We start from the raw sequence: 27,332 nt of genomic DNA, 5'->3' as shown, positions 1-27,332 counted from the left end.
CCCCCTCGCTGGTTATAAATCCCCAAATGGGAAAAAAAAAGTGTGGTTTACTTGTTTTTATTGCACAAAGGGCGGTGACCAAACACACTGGATGTTATCGTATTATCAGGAGGGGATAGCAAAAAGGAATTCCATATAATAGTCAAAAGCACACACATTTGTTGACAAGTTAAAAAAAAAAAAAGTCAAGCAGCAGCTCTGAAATCAATCCATCGATTGGGGAAAATAAAATGGACACAAATGGGTCACATGATCATTTCAATACCAGGGATGCACAATACAAATGTGTTTCATCCATTTTTTTTATATTGACCCAAAATAATGGTATATTTTAGAGTGATCATGTGGTATCTGTGTTGTAGTATCGGAGCATTTTTACGCATCCTTTTCAGTATTGGCTCATCCCCAGGAATATCAAATGAGCATTATTATCTTCACAAAAGCATACAATTAGATCCGCCCATTGAGTAGGATGTGTACCTAATGATTTGATGATAAGCTGCTTCAAGAAAAAAAAAAAAAAGAAAAAAATATTTAAATGGAAACTTCAAAACTACTAAAAAGAGTTGCATATGAGGATTCAAAATTAATTTTGTATTTTTTTTTAGTCTTTGGTAACACGAGCAAAACACGGCGGCGTTATTAACACGTTCACTGCCATTGACGGAAAAAGCCGTCAAAAGATGCATTTTAACCGAGCTGGTAGTGAAGGAGTCAATGAAGAAAAAACAAAACAAAAACACTAGCATTTTGGGAGTACAAAAACACAAAGTAATACATTATTTGTGATACATCAAGGTAGGGGTTAATTTCTTCAGTCCCCCACAGAAAAAAAAAATAAAAATATGGCAACACGTCATCGGTGCGACAAGGAAGTAGACGAGCACATTTCGAAACGGGGGAGGCAGACAAAAGCTTTCCGGAAGGCACAAGAGCTTCAGTAACAACATGATGAAAAGCCATTTCAAAAAAAAACAACGTTTCACTACCAGAAGACAAATCGTTACACTAGTGGAACGACACACTTTGTGTACTAGTATGCGTTTGTCCTCATGCGTCGCTAGTGAGGCAAAATTGTGTTGGGATTTTTAACCGCGCGCTACTAGTGACGTTAAATTCACACCCAAAAAAAAAAAAAGCCTCACTAGTGGCATGGATGTAAACTAGTGCAGTTTTGTCTCACTAGTAACCTGCACTTGTCCTGTTAGTGTTGCACAAATGTCATACAGTAGTGGGGGGGGGGGGGGGGGGGGGGGGGTACTTGTGGGACAGTCATTTTACTAGTGATCGCTAGTAGATGGAGTTTGACACTTTGAGCGCCATTGACGTAAAAAGGCGTCAACAGCGAACTTACTGAGGAGGGCCATCAATCTCAATTGATTTTTTTAAATTTATTTTTTGGAGGACGTATGGAGATTAAAAAAAAAAAAAACACGCAATATGATCAGTCAGAATGCTCAAAATTGGCTGGCAGGTTCTCGCTTGAAAAAAAAAAGAAAAAGTTACTAGTAAGACATTGTCCAATTGTGCTTACTAGTGGATATAAAGAACATTAGACATCCAAAAGTGGCACGAGTAATGAACACAATCAGTCTATCCTCCTGAGAGACACCCTATTGATTTGTGTCCACATAAGTGGACATTTTTTTTTTGTCTACTATCTTTTGACTCTTTGAAGCTAGCCTACTAAGTCCTAGTGTCCCCATTAGAGGATATCCTGGCATTTCCAGTGGTGGGATACAATTTACTTTGGTGTCTCACTGAGACAAATTGGACACCACAATGGACATAAGTGAAGAGGCAGGGTTATAAGATGTATTTTAAGCACATAGTGGAAATTAATCCTAGTAGGCTATTATGACTCCATACAACAATTGTAATATTCTGAGACCAATCCAATTTGTGTCCATTAATGTGTCCATTTTGTCTCAGCAAAGTGAACTGCATCCGACATGAGGCGTCATCGGAAAAGTCAGGATGTCTTCTTCTGAGCACGCTAGGGATTAATAGGGCAACCGCTATGAGTCAAAAGATATAGACTTAAAACCATTGTCCACTACTGTGGACACGAATGACTCGACAGTCTCTCAGGAGAACATGTGGCCTTAACGCTAGTTTAAAAAAAAAAAAAAAACGGCATTCTAATAATATTGTGCTTGTGGAGCTACGATTTAGGCAGCAAAATCCACATTTTTATTTCGTTGAGGAGGCGGCCATTTTGCTACTTACAGGCGTCTAAAAATGACATCACCGTAGCTCAGCGACTACTCATGGCTCACCTGTTTTTTTGGGATGAACTGTGATTGGTTGTTTGCCGAATCCTGAGCAACTGTGATGGCCTTGTTTAAAAAAAAAAAAAAAAAAAAATGACAGCAGGGGTCAAAACGGGCGTGGCTTTCGCCGGCAAATCCCGACCTCCACAAACACAATCCGGACCAGAATGCGCCGTTTACACTTTTGGGTTGACTTCAGTTGGCCAAATCCTCACCGGCATCCGAGTGACACCAAATAGCGTATGATCAAAAGGAGCGTAAACCGGTACCTCAAATACGTTCAGAAGTCCATTTCAAATTCTAGAATCTCTTTGCATGATTTTGGCGGCTGCGTGGGGCGGAGTTAAAGGAGGTTCCTGTTTCCAAAGATGTTGGCGGGGTCCACGTAGTCTTTGACGGACTGCAGCATGCCCAGGCCCACGTTGGAGATGCTCTCCCTCATCCACTCCTTGCGAAGTTTGCCCACTAGGGGGCACACAAGGAAAAAGCTTTTCATTCATCGCTTTTTGTTATGCTCCATGGAAGATGATTTATTTCATCAAAGGTTTGATCACTTCAGTGATCATGAAACTTTTTTTTTTTTTTTTTTTAATGACACTGGTTTTCCAAGCCAGTATAATTTGCAATAATTCCGCCATAACACTGTGCCCCCCAATGGGCCGGCACCCCCAGTTTGAAAACTGCTCTGTTATTGCACTGTCGATTTGAAATAAATGTCCTGTTCTGGAATAAAAATAAAAAGAAATTAAAACTTGTTTGTTTTAATGTTCATTGATTATCAGATGATTAATCATGATTATTAATTAAAAAATATATAAGATGGTACATTCCATATTATATTTGAATAGACATTACATTCATATACATATGTATACTGTATATACACATACATACACAATTTATTTTGCGTTTAAAAATACAACTTAATCTCATAGTAGCATTTAGAGTGTGGAGGGGTGAATTAAATTATAATTGTATTAAAATGAATGGTTAGTTGCAGTTACTTTGCATTTTCTTTTGACGTAATTTCAAATCAACTTCTTTAAGAAAAACGGATAAACTCAATGCAAGAGATATTTAATACTTTGTTTGAATTATTTCTTTACCGTGAATTTATCATTTGAAAATGATATACTGTTGGTTTGGCAGTCAAGTTTTTTTTTTTTTTTTTTCAAAAACAGACTCAGAAAATACACATGGCTAAACAAACTGCAGAAAAGTATTGCTAAGTTCCACAATGATGACGATAATAATAATAATGATAGTAAATGAAGTTTCCCCGCTGCAGAGACTGAAGAGAACTGAATGGATGGTTGAGGACGAAGAGTGAAAGGGAGGGAGGGAGGGGGTGGGGGGGCGGCGATGTTTGGAGTGGGCAGGGGGGCGCACGGGCACGGCTGATTGCTCGGCAGGCTGCTGCGAGCCAATCAATCTTCGGAGAGTGAGTGAATAAACAGAGGGTGATAAATGCTTTTATTCAGCCAGGAGAAATGTTTTGCATGGCGTGATTTATAGAGCTCAGCAGACTATCAAAGTCATTAGCCCCCCCCACCACCGCCGCCCCCCTTTGTGTGTGTGTGCGCGTGCGCTCCCACTGGAGGAGGAGGGGCCGAGTCGCGGGGCGCCCGGCCCGACCGGGCCACCCTCACTGGCTCTGCCTCTCGCCCGGGCAGCCCCTAAACTCCGTCCGACATTTGGAACAAAAATGGGAAAGGCTTCCCGAGAGCCGGCCTGTTCGTTTGGGTCCGCCGTCGGCTCCATTTTGCCTGCGGAGCCAATTATATTACAGTACAGCCAAACAAATGAGGCCGCGTCGGAAATCCTCCAGTGAGGACGCTGGGACTTAGAAGGGTGGCCCCAATGAGTACGTTTTTTTTTTTTTTTTTTTACTTTCATGAGGGACCTCTAAAATTAATATTTTTTTTTTATGTCCTCTGTTTATTTGAACTGACACATTTAATTTTTTTTAAACTTCTAATTGTTGGCGGATTTTGTACTTTGCCATTTTATTCATTGGATGTCTATTTGTAAAGACATTTTCCACATGTTTTTTGCCCCTCATTTTTGAATTTTTTACTTTCCACTATTACTTCCTTTTTGTAGCTTTTACTTCTTTACTTTTTTTTGAACACTCACTAGTTCTATTTTTCTACTTTAAGATTTTATTTACATGGATTTTTTTTACTTTTTTTTTACTTTTTTAACTTACTTTAGTTTTTTTTACTTTTTTACTACTTTTTTACTTGCTATGACCTTTTTGAATTTCATTTTGTAACTTAACTATTCGTTACGCCAACTTTTTTTTTTTTTAACTTATAACCACTTTTTTTTAACTCATGCCCAAATTAAATGCAACTTGGCCATTTTATTCACACCAATGTATTTTTGCAATCATATTTTCCACCATTATTGGTTCTTCATGATTTTTTAAAAACTTTTTTCAACTTCTGTTTTTTCTTCCATTTACTTCACAATTTTGTCCTTTTTTTTCTGATTTGGGTTTAAACAACAACTCCAAATGCACCCAATATAATATATATATTTATATTTAATATATATATATATAATATAATATAACTACAAACACGCATGATTATTCGTTTAACACTTTTTTTAAAAACTTTTTTTACTTCTTAATTCTGGAACTTTTTTTTTACTTCTACTTTTTTCCCTCTTCTAGTTTGATTTTCTGCAGTACCAAATTTATAAATAATGAGCTAATTCTGTCAATGACAAATAAATGATTGATTGACTCGAGCAGTTTTACAAAGACAAAGCAAAGACGATCAATTGTGGCCCTTTCGTCCTTGGATTTCTTAGGACGTGGCCCTCGGACCCCCCGGTTCAGATAGTAGCCATTATTAAAAAAAAAAGAAATGAATGCGATCTTTTGGAGGTGGTGCCATCGCTATCGTTTGGAAAAGGATCAGCCTGAGAACAGGTGCGTCTCACTGTGTAAATACTCAAAAGTCGCAGAGTAATCACAGGAGATAAGGGGAACCCCCACCCCCCCTGTGTAGATAGGACGGGCCCTGACATATTAGTTATTTGAGTCCAGCCAAGCGACCCAGATGGGGATCAGGCTGTGAGGGCCTCCTGACACAAGAGGGCAGACATGGGGGTCACCGGGGGGGTTCTGATAGCACATGCACCTCCAGATGGTGACAGAGGGACCAATCAGCTGCTCTGTCATAACTTACAAAAAAAAAAAAAAAAAATGGAGCTCTCCAGGAGCATCACCCCCCCTCCCTTCGGTTCCACCTCCACGCCTCCTCCTGGGAAGGAGAGAAAACAGAAGGTGGCGGGACTGCATCATTGCCTCCATCAGCGTGATAATTTACACATCTATCTTGTCGCGCCGGCTCTCTCGCTCGCCCGCCGTCGCCATCAATCTCCGGCGGGCGGTCACGCAGCTGAGCGAAAAAAGAGCCAGAGGTGCGCCGCGCCGCGCCGCGCCTCGCCGGCCGTCCGGGCAAAGGCTTTGTCCCGCCGCCGTAAGGCGGAGCGCAACTGAATCGTCTCCGCCTTTAGTCGGCGGCGAAAGCGAGGACGAGGGGGATCCTCGCCGACGGGTGGAGGTCAAGGGAGAGAACCCCCAAGTATTGATAGATGGAGCGCTGCGCAGATGATGGATGCTGCCAGGCTCCACGTTGCTGCCGCCGCTGCAGCGGTGACCCACTTGAAGCGGTGCTTTTACAAGCAGACATCTATTTTCTATCAGGCTTCTCCTGTTCGGGGTCACGGGGGGGGGGTCTCGGGACCATCCCACATGAGTTTAGAGCAAGAGGCGAGGGGGCACCCAGATTGATCGCCTGTCAATCACAGGGATGACACGTACCCCTTTCACACAGCCACGGGGCCGGTACTGCTTCAACGCAAAATTAGCAGTTTTTTTTCTCCTCTATATATATATATTAGTGTTGTTTTATTTTTTTTTTGCATGTCCCCTGGTACCTAAGATGATGTAATGTGTGTGACCCATCCTAAGAGGGACGGGCAGATGAATAGCCAACGCCCTGCTGATGAATAGCCGACGCCATGCTTCTGATGCAGCGACTTTGCAGGGTCTCTGTGCGAAAGAGGCTTAAGGCGCCTTTGGGTAAAGTCACTCACTTACAAGCGCACGTTAGCATGGTTTGGTGTCCCGCGGAGACAGTGGTGGATCGCCGGACATAAAAAAAGTGTATTTCCCACTGTGCCCTCCAACCTGGCCATCCTTGACTACATCTGTTTGCTTTGATACACAAAACCCAGCGCAAGTGGCTCCATTTGTCAGCGGCTGATTGTAGCCAGACAAACTGGTCTGTCGGCGGGCAGATAGCGAGGCCCGCTGTTATTAATCACAATTACAGAGTGGGCCCGGCGCGCGGGAGCCGCATGGCTAGGTCCCCCTCCCCTCGCCGTCAGCTCCCCGGGGTGGCCCGGGCCACCGTTTGGAGGTCAGCATTCAAGCGGCAGCGCTGTCTGGCGGCATCATTTACGCCGGCCCCCACCGCCCTCCTTTATATTAGCGATCTTTTAATTTTGTGGCCGTCCCCGCCTTTGGGGAGAAATTGCAATTTAATATCGCGGCTGATTCGCTGCATACTGTTTTTGACAGGCGTGATGAATAGCCTGAAGTGATGTATGAAAACAGCCAGGCGGATGGCAATATAGATAAAGGCGGGCGTTTGGCAAAATGGCTCGGCCCGGCTCGCGTTTCATTTGGTCGCGCCCGCGATGAACAAATGGCTCGGTCGCAGCAGCCGGAACATGCCCGGTAAGCTGGACCCGTGAACCGGGCCTGAGAGTTAATGTCTCACCAGAGCGCCAAAAACATGCAGCGGCACGTGTATGCTTATTTTGAGCATAATCCCATCACCACAGTACCAATACTGGCCTGTAGGAGGCAATGAAACATGGGTTTGACAAGGAAAATACAAAGAAGAAATGTAATAATAATAATAATAAAAGGAAATTGAAGAATCAAGGCCAACTACTAGCTATTTCTTTCTGAAACACCCTAACATGCCGCAAAATGGTATATTTACGGTTTAATATACCGTATTTAATATACTTAAATACACGGTTTAATAGACATTGGATAAACAGGCCTCCACGTGCTTTGATTGGGGGGGGTGCTAAAATTCAGACAGATGATCAAAATGAATACAAAAATAGCTTGTGTTTTGTTTATTTGGACTACGTATATGTATGTTTGTATATATAATTGTTGTTTGTACGATATATTTATTTTTCTTTTTTTCCAATCTTTTCTAACATCCATTTTTATCTTCACTTTTATTTTAAAATGTTGGCAGTTTTAGTCTTCCATGCAGTTATGATATTCCTCACATATAATCCACGTGAAGTTGCCCTACCTCCATGGTGATGTGATAAACTGCCGCCATTGGCAAGGATCTCTTCTCTAGCGGCGTGCTGCGGGGAAATGCAAATATCACACTTTAATCATTTATTCACAATTTGGGAGCGTAATTTGGCATCAAGCAGACTAAATGCGGCACCTCCACTTGTTCGTGCACGTGCACTGGATCGGCGAGGCCTCGGTAGTTGAATGCGAAGTAAAAGTAGACACAGGCACCGGCGTCATATGTTTGAGTCACCCTGAAAACAAAAAGATGTAAAAACTTGCAAACGTGCGCATGAATGTTTGAGGCTCGGCTTCCTAATATCTGATATGGCATTTGACAGATCCGGAATCTTCTGGCATACATTTTTTAAAAAATCGTTATGAATCAACTGACAGTTGAATAAAATAACATTGTTGGAGACCAACAAAGGAGAGTCTAGTCGTCCTGCTTGGAGTCTCTCTTGCATCCTCGTTCCCCGCCGAGGAGCTGAGGGCAGAGCCCTTGTTCATTTGACATGGCCCATCACCTGGCACGCTGGCTGCCTCAGAGGTTAAATGGACAAATCAATCATGTGACAGGGCGGGCCCGGGAAATGAATAGCTGTAGCATAATCAGGCTGAGGCCTAATCTGTTCACCGGCATAGAGCAGCCGCCTGGCTCTCTTCAGCCTGTTCGCAGCCTCTGTCAAACTTTGATGAAGGCTCTCAGGCTTTATGCTACATGCAAAAGTATATATTTTAATTATGCTCAAAGAAGAAGAAAGTAAGAAATATCATTTATGAATTTGTTGGAATTGTTGGATGTGTCTGGGAGCCAGTCAATGTGCACTAATTCACATAATAATCCCACAACAGAGTTGAGCCAGTTTTTGTGTTTTTCCTGTCTGCAGTACCCGAGGCTCTCGTTTTGTAAGTCTCCCAGGACTGAGGCCTCTGGTCACCACGGTAACAAAAGCTCACCATTAGGCTGTCAGTTTATGTGACTGGGTAAACTGTCAGCCCTATAAACAGGCTGATTTCAAAAAGAAACGAGAAAGCGGGTGTAAAATGTGCAATAATTGGTGCTCCTTAGGGTAGACCTTGCTAGAGCACCACATTAAACACTTTAAAGGTAGCTGGGTGAAAAGTAATCCTTTTTTAGAGTGTCCGTGTCCTTTAAGGCAGAGTTTGCACAGCCGGTCTGCGTCAACGGAGGACGCTTTAGCTCGAATTGAAAAAGTAACAATGCATGGCTTGTGAAACTCATTGATGACTTTCATGATTGGCCCCACCCACCAAAAAAGGCACACTTGGATGCATGCAGAAAACAACTGAGACGATCCATCACAACCACAAATGTTACCTGCATGTGGATAATGGCGGAAACTGCACTCCTTTCTTTTTACACTCCCCGATGATGCGAGCTTTGACATTCCGGCAGATGTCCAAAACCCTGCAAGCGAGGGAAAAAAAAATCAAACACAACTTAGATTTGTCTTTAATGTGGCATAGAATGCATATGGACTACATTGGGCAGTAAAGATTTTACAAAAAGGGGTAAGAGGAAGTAGAGTTGAACAACAGCTAAAGAGGTTCCCATTGGTGCAGAAATGGCCGCCAGCATGTGCGGCCATGTAGAGGACGAGGAGGAGGATGCCTAATGAGCCGAGCGTCTGCGCTCTCCCTCCGTCTCTCCCGTCACATGTGTTACGCAACGAGGGGCGACGATGACAACGAGGACGAAATGCGAAGCGCGTTGCAATCGCGCGGGACTCCGGTTCAAGTGGTTTGTACCTAAATGCGTCCGTTGCAAAATTCACCACAATTGTGTATTTACCTGTCCCAGGGCACGGACGTCTCAAAAGATTCGCCTATCACATAGTAGTCCATCCCCAAGTCCTGTCCAAAGACAAAAATCAACATGAGGAAGTTGGAAAAGATCATGTTGATGCTTCACTCTTTTTCACTAAATTGCATAGCTCGGACAAGACAAAGTAAGATCACATTAGATATTCATGTACTTTAGATGAAATAAAAAAAAAAGATTTCCTAATGCCAATTTGCGGCATAAAGGCAGTTATCTATGTTGCTAGCTATCTCAAAAGCTTTATATATTTATATATATATATATATATTATATATAGCTAGGTTACTCACAGGAACTGTTTTTTTTTATTTACTTTCTTTTCTGCAATCTTTTCCTTTCTCTCTTCATTCATTTCTTTCCTGTCTTTCTTTGAAGGCCAAGTCGAAAGGATGCTAATCATGGGTTAGCCTTTAGCTATGACACATGGGAACAGTCTTAAAACGAAAGAAGAATTCAAAATCAAAACACAATAACTACGACCACATCAAATCAAGGGCCCGGAGGTCACATTCTGCAGTCTCCTTGTGTTCTGCCCAGCTGAAAGAAAGGGAAAAAAAAAAAAAAGCAGGGCGGTCACCCACCCGGAGGTAAGCGATGACAAAGGTCAACATGTAGCCTCTCTGCCCATTGTCCTCTCCAGCTGCCAGGCCTCTGGAAAAAAAAGATAACGGGGTTAATCTTCAACAGTGGCTTCTTTGTGAAGCGCTCTCACAGCAGCTGCGTGCGAGCCCGTCAATCCAACAATGCGCAGATCAATGGGGCCGCGCTGTGCGAGTCGCCACAGGTCAGCCGCACATCCATCACCTGCGGTGTGTAATCAAATTTTCATCTAGCACCCAAACTAATCAGGCCAAGCTCATTAGAAAATCGCTATATCGATTTAGGCTGTTTCCCCACAACAGAGGAAAATATCCCTCACCAAGCTGCATTTATCCATCAATGGCACTTGATGGGCTCTTACTGGAAATAATGCAATCAAGTCGGGGATGCTCGGTGCACCTGCCGACTTTCTTATGATGCGATTGCTGCTTATCAGAAGGTCAGTTTTACTGTTTTGCCAATAAAAATCGAATAATCATGAACAATCAATACAAAGCATCGAGGAACATACTTCTTGGAACAAAGCGTAGCATAGGTTAAAACAAAATTGCACATAAATGGATACTTTTCTCAGCACTGCAAAGTTCTGCTTTGATCCAGAGGCCAAAAAGAATTTTGTGGTGCGTTCAGGTGTTTTTAATAATTTGGTAAGTAAAATAACAAATGAATTAAAACTAAAAGTGTTTACCACAGCTAAAATAGCACGGTTCTAAATCCAATGTTGTTTCCACTTGACGGCGCCAACTTCAAACAATAATTTGCATAATGTATCTTTAATTGATTGAGAAATTTTACTGGAAATTTTCATGCTAGTTTGCTTGAATGATTTTAAAACGACTCTTGACCTTGAGCGTAAACAAGGAAATAATCATAATAATAATAAAAAAAATAGAATTGCTAGCTCTCTTACACATTTTGTTTTTTCATGTTTGTTTTGGACTGGACCAGTGGACACGTAACTTAATATTAAGGCCAAAAAGTATTAAGAAAATGACATGTTTAATGATTTTAATGGTCTTACTCTTGCAGTGAAAAATGAGCCCAAATCTTTCTACTCTGCGCTGTGAGGTAGCATAACTGTAACTGAATGTTTCAAATTGACCTAAATCATGTGTGGAGCATCCCAGTGTGCTTGATGTGTAACTGATTTCCCCCCACAAGACCTCATTGATCAGCACCCACAAAGGCGGGCCTGGCAGGAGGACATCCACAGGTGATCCATCACCACAAACTAAGACAAACAACACCAAGCCCACAGCGTCCTTCTCACCGCTACTTCTACTTAGGGTTGCTAAAGTGAAGTGAAGTGAGGCGAGTGATTTCTTTTGAGGGTTGCGTGACCTGACATGCTTGTGTGCAACGTGTGAAGGAGTAAAAGGGCCAAATCCAAGAAAAGAAATCCACTAAATAATAAACTAAAATAAAGGTCAAATCACAGAAATTAGCAATTAACCCGAATGCTGTGCTATATTGAAGGTTTCGTATTACTAAAATATCTATGCTAATTTCCGTTAGCCTGTCAGTGGTGTTTTGCATTATACGCTAGCATTAAGCAAGTGGAATTTCATTGCACAATGACATGACTCAACCGAATAACATACCAGCATCTTAGTGACACTGTGACGCCGACCAATAGCAGACCAGCATCTTAGGGAGCTGTGACGCCGGCCAATAGCAGACCAGCATTGTAGTGACGTATGCAGTGACGCATGTGATGTATGATCGAGGTGCGACTCGCAGTCATACGCAGGCACATTGACCATCAAGTTTGAATTTTGTAATTGCTGTTGATGCCGTAAAGCGGGAAAAATGCCGTAAAAAGGGGGAACAAAAAAACTTTGTCATCCACTTTGTAGCATGAAAAAACACACACACATTGTACACTTATTTGGAGAACGTTGTGTGCTTCCTTCACAATCATACATACAAGGCGGAGGAAAGTACTGACCCGAATTTTGCGGCAATATCATAAACTTGCTTCTCGTGCTGTAGGACCTTCTCCCGATCGCCCTCAAACAGCAGGGTTGCCACGCACAAGCGGTTCTGGTCGAAGCCTTTGAACTGAGGATTTAAGAGGCTGAGGTTCATTTTTCATGAGAAACACTTGCAGCGGCTTGTGCGCGAGCTTTACCTTGGTGATGTACAGTTTCTTCAGGCCGTCCAGAAAGGAGGTGAAAAGTGACGACACTTGAGGCTTGAGGGCGTGACCTGCGGACGCAGCGAGTTAAGGGTCAGCCGTGAAGACCGGGATTTGGTTTCAAACGTCGCCTTAACCTCTCACGGTACAGGAATCAGCACGTTCAGGCCCGCCGAGGGTCATTTGCGCTCTCAACCAAAGAAGGGAGGAAAAACTAAACGGCAACGTTTGAATACCTTTGCGACGGGTCGTGCCCGCCGGCGACAAATCACAACTTTTTGATCGGAAGCTGAAGTGAAGTCTTCCTCGCGTGCACGTTTTTTTGATTTATTCCTGATCAGACACACAAAAAGTGTCTGCGGACAAGCAAAATGGGGGCCCGGGGCCAAGGGGACGGCTATCAATCAAGTCACGTGACATGTCGCCCAGACTTAACAGTTCATTTATTTCTTCCAGCGCATGCTCCAGTCTCTTTATCACTTAGTGGCCTGATTTTGTCCACTATCAGCTTTGACTATGTGTCTTTCCCTCTGTCAGAACTCTCACCCGGTTTAATTAATAATGCAACACCCGCAAAAGACGTCACCGAGTGTGATTTTTCTCTTAATATCTTCCATCCTTTGTTCTCCGCGCCTCCCTTTTGCATGTAAAAGTCCAGCGATGGTGACAACTATCTCATTTTTCATCTTGAATGCGTCGACGGGCGCGACTAAATTGCATGCGTGGTCCCAATCTGAGAAGGCATCAATTGGCCGCACTCAACATGATTAAAAGTATGAAAGAAGCCACTAATAAGCTGGAGAAGGTATCATGGAGATGGGAGTTTTAGTTATTAGTGGGAAAACCTGGTGGCTTCATCCAGCTTGCTTAATGCTCAGAAGTGCCTACTTGGTGAAAAGCGGAAATCTCGGCGAGATAATGAGATCCCCGGAGGCTGGGGGAGTTTTACTCAGATCTCTGGTAATGCCAGATGCATCGGCCAGACCTTAAGGAACAGCGTCGTAAAACCTCAATGGAATGACCGCTTCGCTAAGGCCGAGAGCCATTTTTCATCCCCTTGGAGTTTATCTTCAGGTGAAATGAAAATACAAGCAGTATCGTTCATTGATGGAGCAAGATAAAAGAAGATTAGGTCGCAGTTTTAAATAATAGATGGGATTTTAATCATGTTAAAAAAAATGAGTTCATGTGACCCAAAAAGGGTCCGATGGAACTTACCAAATTTAAATTGCTCGTTATCCATTAGTCGAATAGACGCAGGAGCACACCTCTAAAATAAAGAGACAAAAAGAATGACAGAAGAAATGAAAGTCAACATGATGTATCTTAGTAATTTCATGAGTAAAACAAAGTTTAAAAAATATAATTATGTTTGATGTTCTTTTTTGTAGGGATGGGCAAGTATCAGTATAGGACAATACAGATTACCGATTAATCGGCCCATGAATTATATAGCACTAGTTTCATCAGGTGTCAATTCAATGCAGAGTTCCACCATTCAAGGGTGGACCTGGTACTTACTCCCCACGAATAGCAGGAGGAAACTGTAAATACATTGCTTAAATAAAACCAATGAATGCCACTTTTAATAAAAGAAAATCATTCTTGTCATGTGTTTGCGGTACAAGTAGTTGAATGGGTATAATTTAAGTTACAATATGTATTTTACGATTACTTCAGTTTGTGTGTAAAGTAGTGACATCAAGGTCTATTCTTTGCACAACCTTCGTGCATTGCGCACCTTATCAGTGCTTGAATAAATTACAGTGACTGACAGGTCCACAGAAATACTTCATCAACAAAATCCATGATAATAAAACTTAATAATATGAGAGTAGAAAAATGTCTGTTTAGTGAAACATTGTCAAGTTACCTGCTTGGCAACTTCTCGAAGACAAGCGACGCCCTTCTCGAAGTTGGGGAAGACCACCGAGCCGTATTTCTGATACTCTGGCATGGGTCGAATCTTCATGGTCACCTCCGTGACCACACCCAGGGTTCCTGAGAAAAATTGGGATAAAAAGGAGTAAGTTAAGGCCAGCCATTTATGTTTAGGAAAAAAAGAAAAACAGGGTTCTGGTAAATGTCCTGGAGGTTGTTGTGGTGACCTTTGTCTTGCATTTCATCAAGGGTATCTGGTTTTCTACTGGAGGGGGGGCAACAAAGATTTATCAGCGAGGAGCATGAGGAAATAAAGCAAGGCTCTCTCAAAAGGCAGGCAAGCCCAGAGCCGCGGCACATATACAGATACGGCTAAACCTCTGACCCACCTCGTGACCCCCCAAAACTCTTCATTAGAGAGAAGACGCCACTGTGTGCGCTTGGAAATGGGAACGCAGGAAATACGGGGGAGATGATAGTTTCAAAAACAGATGTGTGCATCACACATGGAAAATGTGTTTTGAAGTTGAACGAATCAACATTTGGAGTATTTGTTGCGCTGATTTTGCTTGATGATGCCATGCTTGGATCTGTTGGGGCCCTTAACAAAAGCAACAGAGGAAGACATCAAAGATATTTTGCATAATTGTTGAGATGACAGCAACGAGGCTGCAAAAGAATCATTTTCAGGGTCTTTATAGAACCCAATTAATCACTTCTTCTTTTTAATCTTAAAAGATTTTTTAAACTAACATTTGATACATTCTTTCAAGCGGGCTGTTCTTCCATAATCCATACTAATAATACATAGGTAAAAATCTCTGTATTCCGCCACCAGCAGTTATTTTGGCAAACGCTCGGTTGCTAGTGGCAACAGCTGCAGCTCAATTGAAGTTAAAAGAGCAAAATTGTCTTCAAACAAACAAAAAAGATCACAGGCAGTCCGAATGGATGTTCAATGAAAAATGCTTCCTTGTTATATCTACTTATTTTTTCTACTGTATCTTTCTCTTTAATTGCTGCTCTTTTAACAATGTGCATGTGTAAAAGTCACATGGACTCTATGATTGCATGCCCTGCGTTCCTATATAGCGTCGTGACGAGCACATCCTCTTATTAGACGAGCTCACACAGCCTTTAATGAAGTCTCCGATGTGACGATGCGAGACACGCGTTGTTCCCCAGCGGCAAGCAGGCATTAAACTCACCCAAAAGCCCTAGGCTCCTCCTTCGTTTACAGAATAACCACATTAACAAATTTTATCATATATATTTGAGGATACGACATTATTGTTTGGATTTGTGCGTCATAAATAACGACAAAAGTGTTACTTGTATACATCTGTTGTATATAATGTACATAGAAAAAGTTGAAATAAGCTGCAAACATCTGCCATTTGGCCAATTATTTTTCGACAATGTTTGATGGCCATAACCTGCTGATTTAATCGGCGAGACGATTAATCGATAGAGCTCCGCCGAGGAATTGATACCAAGGAACTATGTTAAAGTGACACGAGGGGCTTCAGGGATCGGCTACCTCGTAGGCTATCAAAAAAAAATCTATTTGGACCACCTTCGATTATAGTCATGATTTGTTTTGTATTAAACAGACTTGTGGCATTGATATGAAATCAAAAACCTGCTTCAAAATCCATTACCCCCACACAAGTTGTAGCGCACTGAAGGAAACGCTTGGTCATTTGATCTAAACGGCAGAGAAGAATTTGGTGCAAGGCAACTCCAACATCAATGTGGCAATGGATATCAAGTGCACGACGTATAATGTCAACAGTTGCCTCGCAATCAACAAGCCAGTCGGCCGGGTGAAGGACAGGTCAATGGAGAGCTGTGTGTCAGCATGGGAATAATCCTTATGGTGCCGCCCCCCGAGAAAAAAAAAAAAAAAAAACACGAGCAGACCTTCAGATCCCATGATGAAGTGGTGAACGTCCGGCCCTGTAGACATGCGGGGCCCCTGACAGCTCTTCTCAATCACCCCACGTGGCGTCACCATCTTAACATGGACAACCTATTCTCCATCAGGGTATGCAAGAACAAGGCGACAAGCTCTATTTAGACAGGAATACGGTTTCCTTTTTGGGGTTTACAAATTAGAACCAGTGCTCCACGCCATGTGGGACCGTTCAAGCTGTGGTTGGGGGGCATGAGTAAATGTTTGGTAAAGTGCTTCCTTCCTAAGAGCGGATGCGCACGCACCAGGTCCTCGATGTTGCCGTAGATGTTCTTCTTCATGCCCGACGCTCTGGTTGCCACCCAGCCGCCCACTGAGCTGAACTCCATGGAATCCGGCTCGTGGCCCGTGCAGTAGCCGCTCTCGTTAAGCTGACAAACACAAAAGGAGGAAGTTCAAGATATTAAAATTGGAATCGGGAACCAATTCACCGCAGTCGTTTGTTCATATTTAACTTAGGGCTGAAACGAGTACGCAGCATGTTGTGGTGTAATAAAAGTTAATTACGCAGACATTGGCACACAGCAAATAGCATAAATTTTGTTTTTACCATTTTTTTTCTTCAATTAGGAACACTGCATCTCCACATTGTTTGCAGTTTAGGGTTAGAGTTAGTTAAAAAAAAAAACACACACAGCTATTAAAAAAAACCTTTAAAAAAGCAAAAGTGAGTATTCTGTACTAAATAGTCTGCATAATGAATTGTAATTCTTGTTTAAAATAATTACTCAATTACTTCCCAATCACTATTGATATAATTAGAAATCAAAACGGTTGAAGATGCTTTTCTTCATTGACCGTTGTGCCTGATTTTCCAGGACAAATCACATGTTTCTACTTAGTTTTATTGAGGCACGTGGCATCCATTTTGACTTAAGTTAACGGAACCAAGTGTGGTTCCTTGGCCTGACTCAACATGTGCTTACGTGTCATTGCTGTGTGTTTGTGTGTGTGTGGGTTGGGGGTTAACTTGAGGAAATACCCAACAACTTCCACAAGAGGGCGTCCAAACAAAACATGAACATTTTACTGCTGAAAAAGACTAAATAGTAAATGATCCCCGCACTCACCTGGCGCTCCAAATCCTGCCCAATGATGCCGGCTTCCAAGTGGGCGGTTAAATTTTTCTCATCAACCCACAGAATGCGGTTCTGCAAGGGAAAAATAAAACGGAAGGCTTTCGCACTGTAAAGTTGTTTATCGTAAAGTGTGTGTAAGCCAAATCACAACATTCAGCTCCCCAAGGTTCAACTATTTAATATCTCATTTCAAATATGTTTCTCATTTGGGAACGAGGCCGGGCTCTACCTGCAGGGGGTCACCGCACCCCCTCCTGCGCCATCAATTACACTGCAAAGGTAATAAAGTTTATGTTCCTGCTTTGCTGCTTCTTTCGCACACTGGAGCCAATTCACCTTTGACCTCTGACCCGGACCACAAACCACTGGTGGGAGAGCAACGTATTTATTGTTTTCACACAGTTCAAAGCATAACATCGTATTGGATATTTGCTGTTTTAAATTCTGTTGTAAAAGGGAAACGTTGTCGTGTTTATGTGGCCGAGATGAATTTATATTAATGCTACTGAACAATTATATGTCTGTTATGCTACTTGTATGTTATCTGATTCATTGAATGAAGCTATTTTACATTTATCATGGCTTTGTTGCTTAAAAAAACTACAGGGTGTGGCCAATAATTACTAGTTTTGTTGTTGCTGTTTTTTTAATAACACATAAACAAGAGCAGGATGCATTCATCTATTTTAAACAGCAACTTGGGAAAACAGCGAACAAAAGATATTATATGTAAATAACATATGTAAATAAATATTGCTAATTCAATTTTGCCTATGACAAATAAAAGTGCAATGAAAACATGCAGACACTGCTTCAGTTCATGTAAGATGGCAGAAATAAGTCACAACGTTTTTAGAAGTAGTTAGTGTGACAGTGTTAAAGTATTTGTTTTGAAGTACTTCAAAATTGCAAGAAACATATGATTATTTCAATTTTTGATTTGGAATTTTTATGAGTATTTGCCTCTTTTAATGATCTGATACATCAATCAAATGTGTCATCTTCAGAAAACTATTTATTTTTTCAGTTTCAAAATATTGGAGAACTCTATATTCTATAATTCTTTTAGCTTTTTACTTAAGTTGTCATTTATATTTAAAGACATTCTGGTGAACCCTGAGAGCTCCCTGAACTTTTTGTTAGAATTTTACAAAGATGTGTATGGTCTAAATGTTTTTTTTTTCAATATGAAAATGTGTTCAATAAAAATATGCTTACATTTTGACAAAGAAATTTCACATTTTTGGACCCCAATATTTTCCCTTTTCCTGGAAGGCCCTGACTTCAAATGTTGTGTATCAGCATCCTTGACTACTAATAATTGGTATCATCCCTGAAAGAAAAATCTGGATATAATTTTTCCTACATACCATCTGAGAGGTATCCAGAGAGACAATAGAGCGAGTTTCATCCGCAGGACACTCAAGAGCACTGGAAACACTTGTGCCTCCTGTATGAGATTACAGAAACTCTTTAAAAAAAATCTTAAAAGTGAAGTAAAACTTAATAAAACCACACATTCTATTGCACCAATCTGCAGTAATAATGCAGAAGAATAAGCTATTTTTTCCCCACGAATGTCCACTTGAAACCCAGGCGTTTCATTTGTCTACGCTTTGCCCATCTCAGCGAGATAGCAAATGGAATTACATCCGATCCAAAGACGAGACATCAACGTAAAGGCCCGGATCTCCTCTACCGAGCACGCTACGACCTAGTAAGGTATCTCCAAATAATCCAAAACGATAGAGCAAAAAATAAATGCCCACTTCTGTGGACACAAATGAATAGGCTGGCTCTAAAAAAAAAAAAAAAAAAAAAAAAACACACAATCCTGTAAAGTTACCTTGGCATGAACATACATTTTATCTATGAACTTTGTTTATGTTCAACAGGCTGACCGGCAATTGGAGAACTCACCTCCGTATGGTATTAAACAAACGTTGTGTTTGCATGCCAGTTCCACAAGTTTGACGACATCATCGTGGCAGTCTGCAAAGACACAAGACTTCATCTTCAAAATGGAGGTCATCCCGATAGATATATATTAACCATTTAACCTACTCGATCGCAAACATAAATTAAGTCTCAAAGCACTTTGGGGAATAAATGAGATATGACAGAGGTGATAAATGGTGTGTTTATATTGGCGGGGCCATTAGAGAAGGAACAAGCAGGAAAACGGGGTGTGCGTTCATTTGCCAGAGGCTTTTCCCAGGTGGAGTGCGCCTGCATGAAGTGCGGTGATCCGAATCAATACAAGTGCCTTGCAGCCAATAAGAGGGCCCGCGTCAGGTCACGGCCAATAGGGAGGAGGATGCACTTAAGCGGGCTAAAATGTTTGTGGAAACAGCTTGGAATGCCTGCGTCCCGCTACGATCTGCTGACTGAGACCAGACACGTGACCGTGTTTTAAATTTACATTTGGACGAATTTAACCGGACTCAAAACAAACAGCTCGGATATAACGTGTGCAAAGTCTCTCATGGAAGTGAGCGGGCGACTGAGTAAGGCGTTCACAGTGACAAAACAATAACTTGCGTCATCAAATACTGCTATGACTAATACATACCTTAGTGTATGCATTAGATTTTGGATGCTAGACAAAACCACAACAGGATTTTGTATAAGTATGCATTAAAAAAAACATTTAAATATGAAACGATTATGAAAATATCAAACATGTTTATCAGAATTGTCCAAGACTATTGAAATTGATGGTAAATATCCATTCAGGATTAGATTATATTATAATTTAAAAATTGAGACATCCAGGATTTTTTATTTTATTTTAAAAATTGCATTGGATTTTTGTTTTTAAAGGACATGTCAAGCCAGGTATTTCCTTTACAGTAATATATTTTGTGTGCCTTCATTAGTCCAAACACGGAACTGAGATTAAGATTGTATTTTTGGAATATGAATTGAGCAGCAAAATTGACCTGTTTTAATCCATCTCAAGGGGCAGCCATTTTGTTATTTGCCGTCAACAAATAAAGGTTTCGCTTAAAAGCGCTCAAGTGACAACACAGCTTGGTCATGTGAAAACTGGGGAGCCGTGATCGGTCATTACCGGACGCTTGAGCAACTGATATAATTTTCCGTTGACAGAAAGTGACAAAATGGATGCTGCTAATATTGGATAAAAAAAAAATAGTGGAAGGAAAAATCACAAAATTAAAAAAAAGGATTAAATGCAGGTTAGATTAACCCAAAAATCGAAGCGGATGTCGAGGTGGACAAATGCTTTGGCATCTATCTTCCAAGGAACTATGTGGAAGTGGAGGGCTGGAGCTTCACTTAGGTAAACGCCTGGCAGTGATGGAAAAACTATGACTCACGTATGAATTGCATACGTGCATTTTTGCTGTGACCTTTCGCACCTGTTATTCCTACGATCAACTTTGACTTTTTTGCGAGAAAACTAGCTCCTACAAATACTGTAGAGAGGGAAAACTCGATTTTTTATTATCCTTTTGTTCTTTTGAGTCATGGCCAAACCCAAAGTGGATGCCAACCAGCCTCCTTGCGACACTTATGACATACTCATTGTCATTTCCTCCCAAAAGATCACATGAATGAATGAATGCATGAATGAATGAATGAATGAATGGATATGGCAGTGCTATAAAAGACAGGGTTCTCACTAGGCCACACCACCAAATCCGGAAGGCGACCAAATCTTCCTTCCCGCATGGCAAAGATCTCATGTAAGCAATGCCCTGCAAAAGACATCAGAGGAGTTAGCAACCTGAGCACACAAAGAAGAAAAAAACGAAACGGAGGAGACCGAGCCATCTCCCAGTGGGCGTTACCGTGACTGCGAAAGACGCGATCCTCCGCATCGTGCGAGAAGGGAATGCCGGCGGATTTCAAATCGTCCACAAAGGCTTGGTTAAGAGTGGGCGCTTGTACGGCGTTGCTGTTGAAGAGGGGCTGGGACAATACAAAACGTTGTCATTGACTTGCCGCCACTTCCCGCGGACACGACGGCCATGAATGATGAGGACTCACCGTTGCTGGAGTTTTGTGCTGGAGACTGGTTCCAAAAGTGCTTTCAAACCAGTCTTTCAGGCCAGGGATGATCAAACCGCTCAATCTATATCTGGAGAAACATCAGGAGGACACATAGTCTGAACACCTTTTTTTTTTTAACAGGCAAGATTACACAAGAGCAGTTAGGCAACATCCTGTTTCGCACAATTAACTTCCTAAATAGCTTTCGTCTTTTCGTGCATTTTCTTCCTGCGCTCACTTTCTTCTCCATAAAAAAATGTAAGATTTTTTTTCTGTGGGGTCGTCGAATGGTAATCAATTGTACAAGTGAAATAAAATGTTGACAAGAAAACTACATTTATTTTTTCTTCGAATCAAAACACTCTCTCACGACGACTCACCCACTAAAACTCAGACGAAATTCGGTGTATTTGTGAAAATAATCATAAAATCTAGATTCATTTCAATGTTGAAATTTTGATACATAACCCTTATATTTATCCACATCACGCCTATTCTTTTTTTTTTTTGCTAAGGAAACGCACTTACAGTATATTTTAATGTATATGCTTTCTAACATGAATACATTCCTGTATTGTACATATGCTAAGAATAAAACACGGAAAAATAATGACTGCACCCCTGTGAAACAACGATTTATATTCCATACTGTTTATTGTATTTAATGCGCATATGTATTTAAGATGCACCAATTAGAGAAGTGTTTTCAATTTTTTGTATACTTATTGTACAAAAAAATAAAAGCATTTTATTCTATGTATTTAAAAAAAATAGCGTAATATACGGTAATTTATATAAATTTTACTTTTTTTTTTTAACTGTCTCAGGAAATTAGTTGAGGTAAAATAAATAAATAACTCTCATTTTGATCCAGTGAATTTCCACGCCATTGTAATTGACAATAAAAAAAATAGTGTTCAACTCTGGTACTACTCTGATAGTCAAATCAAAACATTGTTATCAGCAAGGACAATTTTATCTCTTGTTTTGGATCACATTTCACTGCGCAAGAACTGCGGCACATTTTTGTCTTATTATGAAGACAAAGCACCCTCTTGTAGGAAAATATTGATTTGTTTAAATCGTATTTTAACATTAGTTATGAAAAGAATTCAAAACCAAACAGCTCTAAAATAACACATGTAAATATGCAGCTTAAAAGTTGAGTACAGTAGAAGTGTATTCAACAAACTGGATTATTAAAAAATAGTTGAAAACACTATAAAATGAAATGTTCAAAATGTGCTATTGTTTTGTATATCTTCGACACTAGTTATTTATGCACCGCTTTTAAAATACCGCATCACTTATCTACAAACACACATTTTGACTACGCTTTCTTTTAAGGAAGTGTAATCTGAGGAACTGTCTCTTTCTTGACACAAACTGGAAGTTCCCTCCTCGGACGGCATGTTAATTATTACAAGAATCCAGCGTTCAAGATTTTGAGCAAATTTCTTGATAAAGTGCAACCAAATTGGGAAAGAATATCATTTATACAAGTGATTCTCTAACGGGGGGTACAGGGAAAACAAACTTACTTGAAAACAAACAAACTTGCCTAAAAGTATTTTAAAATACAGTAATTACTGATTGAAATAAATGTTTCAGTGAAATAAGTTTACAAAACACGTTTTATGTTCAGTAGGTTATTCAATATCCTTTTTTTTTAAATGCCAGATTCTCCCCCATACTAGAATGGTTCGATCCAACTTGGCACGTGCTACCGCTCTTTACCTGTCAAGTTAATGATTTATTTTTGTGAACACTTCTCTAGTATGATCCAAAACAGGGCACATTAAGTTGAATAATTTTGTACGGACAAATATTTATGAATAATTAAGTTAATGATTATTTTGTGAATAGATCTCTACTGTAATCCCCAAAGAGGACACTTGTGTTCATATTTTTCTGTGGACAAATATTTATTTTGAATTATTTCTCTTTGCGAAAAGGTCTGACACATTATGTTGATTATATTTTGTGGACAAATATTTATTGAGAATTTTTTTTTTTTTTTTTCTGAACAGATCTCTACTTTAATCCCAAAAGCGGACACATTATGTTTAATATTTTTCTGTGGACGAATATTTATTCCGTTTTTTTTTCTATTTGAGAACAGGTCTGACATTTTATGTTGATTCTTTTTGAGGGCAAATATTTATTAAAAATGAAGTTGCTTCCTTTTGGTAACAGATCTCTTTTATGATCCAAGAGAGCACTTTGTTTATTATTTTTTGTGGACCAAAACAAATTACTTTTGAAAGGTTCTGACGTTTAATAATGCAATCAGTGATGGCATGTTTTAAGTATTTTTTTCAAACCAAAAATGCTTTGCACTGATTAAGTTGTACTTGGCTGAAAACGTCATAGAGTTGAGAACCAGTTACACAAACCTTCTACAGAATTGCCACTAGATGGCGGCAGTGTGATGTTACGAGATTGTAAACGCAGGGTGGGGGGGGGGCGGTTGCTGATGAAATGATTGATGCAACACGCCTCAAGATTTCTGTTACATGAGAACCCCTTACACAAGATGGTCACGTGAGAGGCTGAGCTACTTTTCGCCTCGGGGCGCATTGTTGAATAGGTACAAAAGAAGTGCGCTCCAACCCTTCCCGTACCTTTTGCCGGTAAATTCTGCTTGGCCTTTCTTATTGAAGAGGAACCTTGAATCGCTGTAGCCCCAACCGTTCCATTTCATAATCTCCTGCCTAGGAGAAAATAGAAGGAAACCATGACGTGATCAATAATTAACGGCAAGACGTTACAACAGGCAAATAGTGCGGGGCCGTGTCCTGGAAAGCAACAAGACACACCAAATACAGCTGATGATCCGATACCCACTCGCACAAAGGATGACGTCAATGCGGGCTGATTTTATTCCGCTATTCAAAACTTTCCATCCCATTCAAAAAGGTAGGCCTTTTTATCGTTTGGAGGGGGGATAGATGGAAAAGTAGGAGAGAGCCACACCTACCATAGTCTCGCTACACATTCATGGCCCGAGGTCGTAAAATTAGGAACTAATCCAACATTTTGGAGAAGAATACTCCTCTCGACTTGTGCAAACTTATATTGGTTGGATCTTGGGCTTTTAAAGCTGTGCAAATGAGGCACTTCTTACCCCGCCTCCTATACTGCTGGGCCAATGTCGAGAATGCTTTTTGTTGCCGTGACAACTAGTAATGCTAGCGAGTGGCCACCTGTGAAGACCACAATCTAAAGATGGGTTTATGCTTGACGCGTGAATGCTTATCCTTGGTGTGGCTTTCCCTCACAGTGCGTCGATATTCTCCCATACTGTAGGTGGCAGTCAATGGCATCTACAGTCGGTGCGACGCGCAAAAAGACGCAAAAGGTTCTCTCTTTCCCAGGCGGGACTTTGCAAAAAAAAAAAGAGAAGCACTGGTCTAATCTAATCGAGATTTTTTTTCCAATTTTGTGATTGTGTTTTAATATGTGATTATTTCAGCAAGGTGATAGCATTCTACTACAATTATGTAATGAATACATTAAAAATGACAATTCCGGGAAAAGTACACTTTCCTTCTTGTGAACAATGCTTCAAAGTTCACACAGCGTTGGGGTTTTACCCCAAAAATGACTGCGCCAACTGTTCAAAGCGTAAGTGGAATTTCTCACATAAACACTACCCGAGTTCAATCACCTCACAATTACCAATTAAGATAATCATGCAAGTTTAATACGGAATAGATTCCTCAACAAAATGTTGTCACCTGCAAGCAAAAAAGAAAGTAAAAGGAATTTCACTTGACTACTCATATCGGACTCAGCCAAGGTTTCATTTGTGACAAAGTGTAACCAGCATGTCAGGATTGTTTTCCTCTGACACCACTTAGGTACAAGCTGCACTAGAATGCAGAAATGATGGGGAAAAGAAAAAAACTTGTTAAACTGGAATTAGCTAATATGGATATAATAGCCGCTCTGTGTGGTGGTCTTTTGGTGCTTAAATGAACCATGTTGTGGTGACCCTTAATATGATGCGATGCGTTTGAATAACTATTTAATAGTGTCTTTAAAATGTAGTATTTAAGCTTTCAAATATTATTATTTCTTAATAGGTACATTTTGTGTACGTTTTTTGTGGCAGTTTAGTAAGAGAAATGTTCTGCGTTTTACATCTTATTCAAGTTATTCCTTGTGGAGGACATTAACCTGATAATGATTTATCAGTGTAAGATTACAAAAGTCAAAATATTTTAGGTGAAATATTAAAAGATAAATGGTGATATACAATATAACACTGACCATAACATTACGCAGTGACAAGAGGGCCAAATACTTTTGTACACTCAAATGCAGCTGTTGAAATCGATTTGACAGTTGATGACAGCTCATCCTATCCGAGGTTCCCTGAACGCCACTCATCTGCCGATAGGCTGAAAGTCAGACCACCGCGATTCTTAGCCAACCAGATCAACCAAAGAAGCTGAAGTTGAATTCACGGACACGTTTCTTGGTTGTGAAACAAACCCCGCGAGAAAGTCGAACGCGGAGAAAAGTAAATGACATAAACTTGCTGATAGATACACGTTCTATGATAAGAAACTAACACCAAGGTAAAACTATTTGGCTAAAGTTCGGTACACAAGTTAGAAGTCTCAAAAAAAGATGATGCAACCATCGTTCGCTGTCAATTGTTCATTTTTCCCGAGTTACTAGAAAACCGGCAAATGCATGAAAAGTAACTTTATTGTCTCCACGGGGGAACGAAATCCAAACAATCGATGCCATACACGAAGCCGCACCCACCCGGCATCAATCCAGTGCTAACAAGCATTCTGGCCAAAACCGTTTTTCCGCGTCTCACTAAGGAATTTATGCTCGTCTGAAAAGTAAATACATCGCCCCTAAGGTCAGCGCCGCTATCTCTTTTCCGCCTTTACCGTGCTAGAGGCTACGTAGCTAAAGCTATGTGGACCCTCCTGAAACCCCCGCTCCATCACAGCCTTGTACCTCCTCCTCGGCATCGTCGTCTTCTCCTGCCGGGCGACATCCGCCTCGCTCCCCTGAGCTTTGCACTCCGCTGCTACAATGGCTGAACCGTTATCCGACGGTGCTCGTAAATGCCCTGCAATTATGTTCATCCTCTGCTGAGCGACTCGTTGGCTGTCGGAGCCACCGCCGACGCCGCCGCTGCCACTGTCGGACGCCATGCTGCTTCCGTGTTGGTGACGGTAGAGAGCGGAACTGTCATAAGGCTGAGGAGGAAAATAGGTGGCGTTCAGGGGGATCTGGGAAAGAAGCAAACTGTTTGGTAGTTGACCTCATGAAAACCGCGTTTCGTTTTCACTTATAATCAATAACAGTTTGTTGGTACATTTTGTTCTGCGCGCGTAGTAAAAGATTAATTAAACGTCACAGTGACAGCCACCTTATGATTTTATTAATCATTCTCCTCTGCTAATCTTCAAGCCGGTGGTTTCACACATACTTGTAACATTTACCACATCCAGGGCGGGGACTTGAAGCCATCGCGATAAGTTTTTCCCAGCATGCTTTGCGACGCATACGCTCAACTCTGTGCAATGTCTGGAATTACAATGAAGTACAGTGCACTCGCTTTTAATGAGCAAAATACAAAGAGGTTTATTGTACATCACGACTTGTGTAAAATATGTCCACATAAATGCTTTTATTTGGCTAAAAAAGGTTTACAAACACAGTCCATTCATTTGTCTGTTTTGATAAGGTTTCAATGTGTAGGAAAATGAGTCAAGTGCTCAAGAGCATCCACAAAAATTGTGTCACATTGTAAACTTTGTTTTTTTTTTTTCTCATTGACTCGTCTAATGTGTTGGTTGCTTGGTTAGTAAAAGTCAAATTAACTTGAACCAACACACGTTCACTGTTGACTTTTCTAGCTCGCCTCCACTGAGTCATGAGACCGGCATGACTACTGTTTCCATATGGTGACATCAAGCGCTTAAAAAATAATTGTTTAACATATATAGATCACTACATAGGCTTTCTAATTCATCCCTGTCCAAGCTACGACAAATGGACAAAAAAAAATGCATATTAACTTTATTTCAGAAAAAGACAGCAAAAGTGTAGCAAATATCCAGATGCTTGAAGATGTATTTCCCGTATGGCCCAGTAAAATTGAACTTCCAAAACAAAGTTCTGTAATGCACTGACTGCGAG

The 27,332-nt window shown here is 40.9% G+C and overlaps 1 protein-coding gene across 1 annotated transcript; it reads right to left on the bottom strand.

The window, feature by feature from the left end:
* Positions 1 to 41: 41 nt before the first annotated feature.
* Positions 42 to 26,374, bottom strand: agps (alkylglycerone phosphate synthase). Its single transcript, XM_088415765.1, has 20 exons — positions 26,142 to 26,374; positions 23,783 to 23,872; positions 21,156 to 21,246; positions 20,957 to 21,077; positions 20,789 to 20,863; positions 19,062 to 19,133; positions 18,512 to 18,591; positions 17,133 to 17,213; positions 16,308 to 16,433; positions 16,011 to 16,119; positions 14,080 to 14,207; positions 13,425 to 13,476; positions 12,201 to 12,277; positions 12,018 to 12,130; positions 10,051 to 10,120; positions 9,440 to 9,501; positions 8,966 to 9,055; positions 7,778 to 7,877; positions 7,634 to 7,691; positions 42 to 2,738 (listed from the first exon to the last, which is right to left on the bottom strand). Exons 1-20 carry the CDS (start codon positions 26,339 to 26,341, stop codon positions 2,617 to 2,619), a joined length of 1,917 nt encoding a protein of 638 aa, XP_088271891.1. The 5' UTR covers positions 26,342 to 26,374; the 3' UTR covers positions 42 to 2,616.
* Positions 26,375 to 27,332: the final 958 nt, after the last annotated feature.

This window comes from Hippichthys cyanospilos, chromosome 5, assembly GCF_059441005.1.
Source record: "Hippichthys cyanospilos isolate Australia breed blue-spotted pipefish chromosome 5, RoL_Hcya_1.0, whole genome shotgun sequence".
NCBI classification, from domain to species: domain Eukaryota; kingdom Metazoa; phylum Chordata; class Actinopteri; order Syngnathiformes; family Syngnathidae; genus Hippichthys; species Hippichthys cyanospilos.
The sequence above is the reverse complement of the archived record's forward strand: the minus strand, read 5'-3'. Positions and strand labels throughout refer to the sequence as shown.